At 41.8% G+C, this 10,885-nt stretch overlaps 1 protein-coding gene across 1 annotated transcript in view; it reads left to right on the forward strand.

Moving 5' to 3' along the window:
- The window catches only part of ANKRD40 (ankyrin repeat domain 40), a 29,146-nt gene extending 18,468 nt beyond the window's left edge, over positions 1-10,678 (forward strand). The window contains exon 5 of the mRNA XM_088468224.1: positions 9,134-10,678. Within this exon, the coding sequence (XP_088324350.1) occupies positions 9,134-9,271 (138 nt within the window). The 3' untranslated portion in view covers positions 9,272-10,678. The remainder of the gene's footprint in view (positions 1-9,133) is intronic.
- The last annotated feature ends 207 nt before the right edge of the window (positions 10,679-10,885 follow it).

The following is a 10,885-nucleotide window of genomic DNA, read 5'->3' on the forward strand; positions in this document are numbered from 1 at the left end:
TTTGGGACATCCCCAAGGTATCCTGTGGATCCCCTGTGGACCCTGATGTAGAAAATATGAGATATGGTAAGAACTTACCTTTGTTATCTCTATTTCTACGAAGTCCATAGGGTTCCACAGGACTCCCGCCCTGTCGCACCTGTGCTGCAGTTGGGCTTTACTCTGGTCACCGTTTTTTTTCCGTCTACCTCTGGTGAGAATGTGATTCTTATGTGTGTCCAGATCTTTCTTCTCTCTCTTCCTTCTCCTCCTCCGGCCTATGGCTTGATATGTAACTGAGATGCCTTGGCTCAGGGCCGGGTTATAGGAGGGGGACCCTAGTGCATTCTGGGAGACTGAAAACTTAACTCTATGGTGCCCGATGCCTGACGTCATCACCTATACCCCAAGGTATCCTGTGGAACCCTATGGACTTCGTAGAAATAGAGATAACAAAGGTAAGTTCTTACCATATCTCATATTTTTGTGCAGTTTGTTTGAGCAGTTACGCCATATGACACCGCAATTTCAGTCATTTTTTGGTAGACCATATATTATTACATTTACTTTTAAAACTGGTTATTCATTATAATTAGTATTCAAACATTTTTTACTATTAGCTATTTATTTTCAACAGACGCAAGTAACATGTTACACTGACAAAGTGATGGAAAAAATATTAAGTACAAGGTCCACTTTTCGTCAAACCTAAACAGGCAAAGGGAGGGAGAGGGGATTGCATGTGGTTATGTACACATCTTCTAATAAAGATGAGCAAAGCAGCTCGGATATGAAGCAGTTGAATAAAACAAAACACATCTATGGGCAAATCCATTTGTTGGAGGTATTATTATTATTATTATCATCATCTATTTACATTTTTTTGTATTTATTTATTTTGGAGGGGGGGTGCATTTGCATAATTGATCCCAAATAATTTATTTCACAAATATAGCCACATCCTATGTCTGCCTGTTTGTTGGTTGAATGCTCTTTCTCTAGAATGTATAGGACTGATATATTTTCTTAGTGCCATGGGTATGCTGGTCTAGTTCTGTGCAAGTCCATTCAAACTGTTGATGCCAGGCAGATGACATGTGGTAAGTATACAAAGAGGACTGCATATTCCCAGCCCCCTGAATATTTATACTCATGCCATCTACATGCACGCTCTCTCTAGCAGAGTATATCTAACTATTAGAACTTTTGCAAAATGTAACCCCTATCCTATCTGTGAGTGTTGGGTACACTTCCCAACCCACCACAAAAATATTTAACAAGGGGGGTACATCTCAAGAAACTTTATCTACTCTTTTTACCTATTTCACACAGCATAAGCCAGAGTCACACTGTAATGTAAGTGGTGGAATGGAAATGGCAACTACATTCTGGGCCTGATTCACTACGGGTCGCAAGATAGCGTACGCACGCAGTTTTACTATGAATATATGCTAATCCATAGCGATCGCAATGTGCCACCTCACCACTACATAAGGACGCCCACTTCACCTACACGCACATCCGTAATGTTTAGCAAGACTACGAAAACATCGGTATAATAGAGTACTATCGGACCCATACGCACAGTTAAGGCAGGTCAGACCTCACTCAGGAATTGCTTACTTCAGTGCACGCTATAAGGCCTCAGGTTGCATATGGTATTGCAGTGGCTAATTTATGCATGCAAAGGCGTTGAAACGCACTGGCACGCCTGCGTTTGGCCGACCACTCCCCCATCACTACCCACAAACGACACCTCTTGTCAATCACTCTGCAACGGGTCTGCGTAGTCACTGCGTTCGCAGTCCCGAGCGCAGTGGCCGGTTCGTGCATACGCACTGCGGTGCATGCGCAGAACGCAACATCAGACGATTAGGTGCGTATAGGCAACTGCCATCCAAGCTGTTTGCTGCCTGTACTGTAACCGTTTTCTCACTGAAAGACTCTTGTAACTAAATACCGATATTTGCTCACATGCCTAGTTGTACTAATCTATGTGACCACACCGCCCACATCCATATGTTTTGTTTCATAGCCATCATCATTCACTTGCTGGCAGTGGCGGACTGGGCCGGGGGGCAGGGTGCCATGTGCCCCCCAGGCCGCACTGTGTCCTGGGCCGCCTCCTCAGCAGAGAAAAACCCTGGTGGTCCAGTGGTTAATTGGCCGCAGCCGCAACCCGACTGTCACAGGTGGGTCACTCACTTGTCCCCCGGCTATCCCGGACACTGACTCCTCAGCTCAGAGGAGGTTTGGCACTGCTCGGCTCCCGGAGGCACGTACCGGGAGGCAAAGCAATGTGAAGCTGCCCCAGCCCACAGCCCGGCACAGCACAGCACAGTGAGCAGAAGGGAAGGGGGGGGGGCGTTCTAGTCGATTTAATGGGGCCTCGCCTCATAGGGGCGCAGGGTGGCAGTGCAGAGCAGAGATTATAGCATGGAGAGGGCAGTACCATAAGCTGGCAGTATTTCCCTGCCTCTGGTCTGTCCTCTCCCCGACACAATCATTAGTTCAGGCAGCCACCGCGGAGCTACAGTACAGGTCTCGTGGGATGCTGCATCAACATCTCACGAGACTTGCTTCCAGGACTTTCCTTCAATCCCTCTGTCTCCTCTGCTCACTGAAGACTGAACTGAGCTCCACCTTCCTCTTGCTGCTAGAAGCCCTCCTCGCTCCTCCCCCTGCAGTGCCGCAAAATAATCAACCCTTTCCCCCTGCAGACCGACACCCACTTTCCCTCTGCAGCCAGAAACACACCTCCCCCCTGTAGTGCAGCTTGTACCCCCTGCCCCTGGCAAACTGAAACCTCCTTTCCCTCTGCAGCTAGAAGTCTCCCTTCTCTCTACAGTACAGCCCGAATTTGCACCCCCCCCCACCCTCCTGCAGCCCAAATTCCCCTGGAGACAGAAACCCATCTTGCCTTGCAGCAAGAAGCCCCCCTCCACCCTGCAGTCCAAATTCCCTCTTGTCCCTGCAGCCTGAAACTTTATAGTTTCTTCAGCTGCACTATAAAGAAATAGGAGTGAAGAAAATGGTGAAACAGCTACACCCCAGTCTCCAGTCATGGGCACATGGGTAAGTCAAACTTGCAAATGTTGTCATCTTTCTCTTTCTCTCTCTCTCTCTCTCTCTCTCTCTCTCTCTCTCTGTCTCTCTCTGTGCGGGGGTGCATCCAATAGGATCCCTCCCAGTAGCCCCCTCCTACGCGGCGCGCACATGCGCAGAAGGACGCCGGAGGGGGTTCTGTGTCATAGACTCGGAAGTCCCTCCTTTGCAAGGGCTGCTCTTACTGACAGAGCAGTCCTTTGCGTGGATCATCATGCATACCGGCGTTACTAATGCCGGCATACATGCGATGCCAGCGGAATGCATTGAATCCCACCCGCTGTGTCTCTGTCTGTCTCTCTCTCTATATTTATAATATTGTATTTATGCAGTCTGTGCTGTCCCAGTGCCCTCCTCTCATATAATGCAGATTATGGAGAAAGATATGGTAGCACTAGGAGTCTTAAGCAAAGTCAGGACACTATTAGTCCAGCACACCAATGTTTTAGGCCCTGTCCTGTGTGACTTTACGACTTTGCTTAAGACTCCGAATGCTGTCATATATTTTTTCATTCTCTCTCGCACAATATATATATATATATATATATATCTATCTATCTTGTGTATAAATGTATATATATATCTCGTGTGTGTGTGTATATATATATATTTATTTATATATATATATTAAGCAGAAGCCTCCCTTTGTCTTGTGTACCCTTAGTTCGTATAAACACAGTCCAGTTAGTATCCAGTATGTTTTTTCGGTGGTGCTGCACTCCCAAAGATCCCGTTTTCCCAGGGGGTAAAGCTCTGTATAAATAAGAAGATGCAGGAGGCGCAAAATGGTGAAGTACGCCTCCTGGTCCACACTCCTCCTGGACCAGGAGGAGTGTGGATGGACATCGCGATACTGGCTATGAGCACAGCGTTCAGATTCTTGTGCCTCCAATGCCTTTATTGTGATATAGCAATGTATCATACATGCTTTATGTGAGTGGTTTTAATCGTTTTAATCTTGTTTCAGTAAAGAATTGAGTGTTAACGTACTTTGCCATTGTGCGCCTCCTGCATCTTCTTATTTATACATTATATATATATATATATATATATATATATATATATATATATACATACATACATACATACATACATACATGCAAAGGGGCGGCACTCACGGTGGCTTAGTAATCACGACAATGGACCATATACAACGGGTCCATTGTCGTGATTACTAAGCCACTGTGAGTGCCGCCCCTTTGTGGGTGAGGACATTTTAATCTACCTATAGTAATTGAATCTACTTATAGCACAGGAGTGCTAGCTGACTGCAGTGTGTATGTGTATATATATATATATATATATATATATATATATATATATTATACAAGGAACAGGCGGCACTCGTGACGACTTGTCAAATAAAGTACAACACACCCACTAGATGCAACGAGCGGGTGTGCTGTGCTTTATTTGACAAGTCGTCACGAGTGACGCCTGTTCCTTGTATGTTTATTCCTCTTGGCTGAAGAGGTCATTTGGAGGGCACCAGACGCACTACAAATTCAACTAGAACAGGAGTGCCGGCCTTACAACATTTTATTTATATTACCGGTGGCAGCTTCATGGAGTAGTTAGGAGTTTATCACCTATATCTACATAAACCTTGCAGACCTGTAAGTGCCACAGATTTATTTCACTCATTGTTCATTTATGGGAGGCAGCATTCAGGCATGTTGACATTTTTAAGGAATGAGTGCTGGCATCTGGTCGATTATATATCTGTATATGAATATATATGATTTTATATATATATATATATATATATATATATATATATATATATATATATACACACAGTCAGGAGCATAAATATTGGGACATTGACAGAATTTTCATATTTTGGCCTCTATTCACCACCACAATGGCTTTGAAATGAAACAAACAAGATGTGCTTTAACTGCAGACTTTCAGATTTAATTTGAGGGTAATTACATCCAAATCAGGTGAATGGTGTAGGAATTACAATGGTTTCTATATGTGCTTCCCACTTTTTAAGGGGCCAAAAGTAATGGGACTATCAACTCAAAAGCTATGTCATGGACAGGTGTGGGCTATTCCCTCATTATTTCATTATCAATTAAGCAGGTAAAAGGTCTGGGGTTGATTCTAGGTGTAACATTTGCATTTGGAATCAGTTGCTGTCGACTCTCAATATGAGATCCAAAGAGCTGTCACTATCAGTGAAGCAAGCCATCATTAGGCTGAAAAATCAAAACAAACCCATCAGAGAGATAGCAAAAATATTAGATGTGGCCAAATCAACTGTTTGGAACATTCTTAAAAAGAAAGAACGCATCGGAGAGCTCAGCAACACCAAAAGACCCGGAAGACCACAGAAAACAACTGTGGTGGATGACAGAAGAATTATTTCCCTGGTGAAGGAAAACCCCTTCACAACAGTTAGCCAAATCAAGAACACTCTCCAGGAGGTAGGTGTATATGTGTCAAAGTCAACAATCAAGAGAAGTATTCACAAGAGTGAATATAGAGGGTTCACCACAAGATGTAAACCATTGGTGAGCCACAAAAACAGGAAGACCAGATAAGAGTTTGCCAAACAACATCTAAAAAAGCCATTACAGTTCTGGAACAACATCCTATGGACAGAAGAGACAAAGATCAACTTGTACCGGAGTGATGGGAAGAGAAGAGTATGGAGAAGGAAAGGAACTGCTCACGATCCAAAACATACCACCTCATCAGTGAAGCATAGTGGTGGTAGTGTCATGGCGTGGGCATGTATGGCTGCCAATGGAACTGGTTCCCTTGTATTTATTGATGATGTGACTGCTGACAAAAGTAGCAGAATGAATTCTGAAGTGTTTCGGGCAATATTATATGCTCATATTTAGTCAAATTCTTCAGAACTCATTGGACGGCGCTTCACAGTGCAGATGGACAATGACCCGAAGCATACTGCAAAAGCAACCAAAAAATGGCTAAAAAATGGAATGTTATGCAATGGCCAAGTCAATCCCCTGACCTGAATACGATTGAGCATGCGTTTCACTTGATGAAGACAAAACTGAAGGGAAAATGCCCCAAGAACAAGCAGGAACTGAAGACATTTGCAGTAGAGGCCTGGCAGAGCATCACCAGGGAAGAAACCCAGTGTCTGGTGATGTCTATGCGTTCCAGACTTCAAGCTGTAATTGCCTGCACAGGATTTGCAACAAAGTATTAAAAAGTGAAAGTTAGATTTAGGAATTTTTAGTTTGTCCCATTACTTTTGGCCCCTTAAAAAGTGGGAGGCACATATAGAAACCGTTGTAATTCCTACACCGTTCACCTGATTTGGATGTAATTACCCTCAAATTAAATCTGAAAGTCTGCAGTTAAAGCATATCTTGTTTGTTTCATTTCAAAGCCATTGTGGTGGTGAATAGAGGCCAAAATATGAATAGTCTGTCAATGTCCCAATATTTATGCACCTGACTCTATATATATATATATATATATATATATATATATATATATATATATATATATATAAACACACACACACACACATATACATATTGTACAACTGGGGGAGATGTTCAAGGTGCTAAGTGATAAATTCTCTGTAGCCACTGCTATATGACCCTTATATTAGACACCTGTATGTATAGAAGCAGGTAACATAGCGAAAAATCACTATGGTATCTGACTTCACCATACCAAAGCAATTTGAGTCCTTTAGGAGAAAATCGCTATATAAATAAAATTATTATTATTATTATTACTGCATGGCGATGGAAATCATGCAAATGTTGCTTAAAAAAAACAATAAGTGCGCTTTTGTGGCTTATCTATTATTATAAAAAAACCTCCATTTAAGGATGGCCGATACTTATGGGCCAGTGCCCTGGACTTGCCCCCCAGGCTACAAGTTGCCAGCCAGCCCCTGCTTGCTGGAGCCCTATCCTTCTAAAATCAAACGGATCTCTGGGTATTCACAACTCATCATAACCCGCACTTCTCTCTACACACACTCCATACGCCTTCGCTAAACTGTGCGAATGTCCCCTGTTACCATCTAGCTAAGCACATTTTGCTGCAAGTGCATATGAGACTGTGAGTGGCTTGGAATGGCCTGTAGATGCATACATAGGGTTACAGAGGATGTGCAGTGCTTAACAAATCACAAAATCCATCCGCAAAAATTGACTTGTGCAACCCCTTAGTTCTTGCACTGTACATGCCTGGGGTGTAGTATGAAAAGTCGACATTCAGAAAGCGACAGCTTCTGAATGTTGGCACAGAAACAGACAAAATCTCAGGTGCACAACTCCAAATCATCAATAATATATATAAATGCAATAAAATTTTGCAATCAATAGAGGTTTTTAGCATAATCATGGCCAAGCTTATGGGCCTACCCACCATATCCAGGTAACCTCTGTAAAGAATGAAAATAAAAAAGTGAAGTACATATATATTAGACACACAGTGAAGGGTTAAAATGTGTTATAAAGGAAAATGTGTTATACTGCAGTGCCCTGAGACAGACCAACCAACGCAATCCAGGGGGACCCACGCCCCAAAAACGAACCAAAATTGCACTACAGTATATAACTTGTAGGACTTACCTAGAATTGTGCCTAATACAGTGTGCATATACATTAGCATACTCCATGCTTTTAAACCAATAAGGAAGGGTGCCAGTCCAGAATGAGGGCGTCTCCTTTCCCTCAGATGTGCAACAAAGCACATTAAATGGAGTATATGGAAAAGATTTCTGGACTGCACAACCTGACTATATATACAACCCTTCACTGTGTGTCTAATATATATGTACTTCACTTTTTTATTTTCATTCTTTATATGCAGCAGCAACTGCTCCTAACTATCTCTTTACACTGCACTTTTCTTACTATGGTGGTGCCCTGTGGCGGCTTAGCCTGGCCGGTTTTGGGGGGTCCTGCGCTCTGGATTTGAACCTTAGTATGTTAGGGACCTACCCGAAAGAGGTTACCTGGATATGGTGGGTAGGCCCATAAGCTTGGCCATGATTATGCTAAAAACCTCTATTGATTGCAAAATTTTATTGCATTTATATATATTATTGATGATTTGGAGTTGTGCACCTGAGATTTTGTCTGTTTCTGTGCCTGCAATTAGTCTCATCAGGTAGCACCTCCCATTGTATATATAGTCAGGTTGTGCAGTCCAGAAATCTTTTCCATAAGCTTCTGAATGTTGGCAGTCAGAATGTCGAAATGGACTTTAGGTCAACAACTAATATGTCGATGTTCAAAAATGTCAACATGGTTAAAATAATGACATGTTCATAATGGTGACATCTAACATGTCGACAGCAGAATGTCGACATACACCAGAATGTTAGTTGACAAGCTAAAATCCATGTCGACATTCTAAATGTTGACTTACTGACTGCCTGATCTGGACTTGGTACAGTATGGCTGTGCTGAATCAGTTTATCATGAAGGTGCCCCTAGGTAATCCTACTAATAACAATGACTTCTAAATCCAACTAATGTTATTAGGAGAGAGTCATCCCCACTGTTCTCTCCTGCAAATTTTGTGTTGTCCTACATATGCTCTTCATTTGTCCCTTTGCTAGTCATTTCCTGCCTCATGCTAGGGGCTCAAGTCGCCTCTAGCTGGCACATCCAGAGGATTCACAGGCTCTGCTTCCTGTACAAATCTCTGGTAGAGTTTACGCTGTAAGTTTTTGTTAATTCAGTAATTGTAGGAAATACTATTTTGCGGAAAGAATTGTAAAACTTACAGCAAACAGCCTTTGTAATTTGTACTTTGCAACCAGACATACCTGTAAAGTCACATTTATGTATTAGTTATAAATGAAGTGTTTTTCTTGCATAATAGTATAGTATTTCCATGAAGAATGCCACCTCTTACAGGTAATGTTCAGCAGTAGAGGTCAGTCAGTATTGTCTATAGAGGTTCTGAGATGCTGATTGTCAACAAAAAATGTATTGGAGGCCTTTGCCACTGGCCAAATCCTTAATTCTTGTTTTAAAGCCACCATCATGTGAGGATGACGTTTGATTTAACATGTCACAATTTTATTTTGTTAAAGGACAAAGATGTTGCAAGACTGCAGTACTTCCAAGAACTGGAGCTGGTCCTGAAACATGACCACAGCCCATTCTGGACATCAACAACACTAACTGAGAGACCCTGTTTTAACAAGAAGGCATCAAAACTAACCTACTGACAGTAGCAGTGTATAATACAGTACAGTATGCTGCACCTAACTGGCTAGCAGAAAAATACAATACACAGGGCAATGCAGCCTTAGTTCACATGTACTGAACATGGGGTGTTCTTGCGACATATAGATCAGTTAATTAACAATACTTCAGCAGCCTGCATTGCTCAGTAGAGCTTAAAGAAGCACAGAGTGAACGGGATAACAAAGTTTATTTTTTTGCTAAATAAATTCTTTTCTTTTTGACTGTAAGAGAAATAGATATATAGTTTTAATTTAAAATGCATATTGAATTATGTATGGTTGTGCTTCCTTTGCCTCTTCAGCTTTTGAAGACCTTCAAGGTCCAGCCTGTAGCAGGCATGCTGGAACGTGTAGTTGCACAACAGCAGGAGAGAGGCTCCATACTGCTGGCCTAGGCAGTAAATAAACTATTATATGGACCATTTAGACATTGTGGTCTTTTAGTCAGTAGAGTATGGGACACATCATTTAGCGTGAACTTGAATATGTTGTCTGGTTAACTGGATAATTTTTCCAAGTTTCTGTGAAATTTGTCAGACAGATATTTTCTTGCTTGAACACTGTCCCTTCCTCCACAGTCTGCATTTACTTGTTATACCAGGTGTCTGAGGACTGGAGTGTCTCCGACTGTTATTGTGGATGGCATAGTCCATGACTCTTTTTCTAAGCAGCCTCACGGTTCCAAAGATGCCTCTGGTACATAACGGGTTCATGTCTAGACTTGCAATAAAAGCTTCCTTCTTATAAATGCGCAACATGTATGTTCCATAAAAGCTCGACTGCAAAAATTATCTATTTAACAGTAGCAACATAGTTCAGTATGCTAGTTGATGGTTTCTATTAACAAATTATCTATCAACATCAATGAAGGGAGTTATGGCTATAAAACAGTATTGTATGCTGAAAAATACACACTAATTAAACCTATTGATACTTCTGGGTTTATGCTTGACTGTCATTTTCTCAGGTGTATAGGGACTAAACTATCTGTCACTGTCATCAGGTCTTCACCAGTCTGGCACTGTTGCCTTGTGACTGGTTTCAGCAGTATGGGATACCTTGACTATAAAACCTCTAGAGAGCTCTCCGACAAATGTTGGTGACATCATATTGTACAGTAACCCGTCCAGGAGAAGTATTTTGTGTCCTAAATTGGTCATGTCTTGTTAGACAACCTGAACATGGGTTCCTTGTATTACTTCTGATAATTAGTTTTAATTTATATTTAGCAGCTGTATAGATTTCCAGTACATTTTAACCAACTGCCCACTAGTGAGCATTACTGAGGCAACAATGACCCATACAGATTCTTTAGTGGTCTTCCTCTAATAAAGCCTAATACAATGACCTTGTGGGGTGCATACAGAACAGTTGCTTTGTCTAATTCTGTACAGAGTTAATGTTATTTAGTTATTGTTTACAAATAAACAGCTATAACGTTAATGTTTTCTGTGGTGAGTGTTTTTTTTATTTACTGTTTTGTATGTAGTATGTGAAATGATCACCTTGACTGGTCCACTCTACACTGGCCTAACAGTGTGGTTTTTGGATGGCTAATTTGATGAAAAATGTGTGAGCTTGAGAATCATCACTGTA

The sequence above is a fragment of the Taudactylus pleione genome, unplaced genomic scaffold (genome assembly GCF_031769625.1).
Source record: "Taudactylus pleione unplaced genomic scaffold, aTauple2 ptg000012l, whole genome shotgun sequence".
NCBI classification, from domain to species: domain Eukaryota; kingdom Metazoa; phylum Chordata; class Amphibia; order Anura; family Myobatrachidae; genus Taudactylus; species Taudactylus pleione.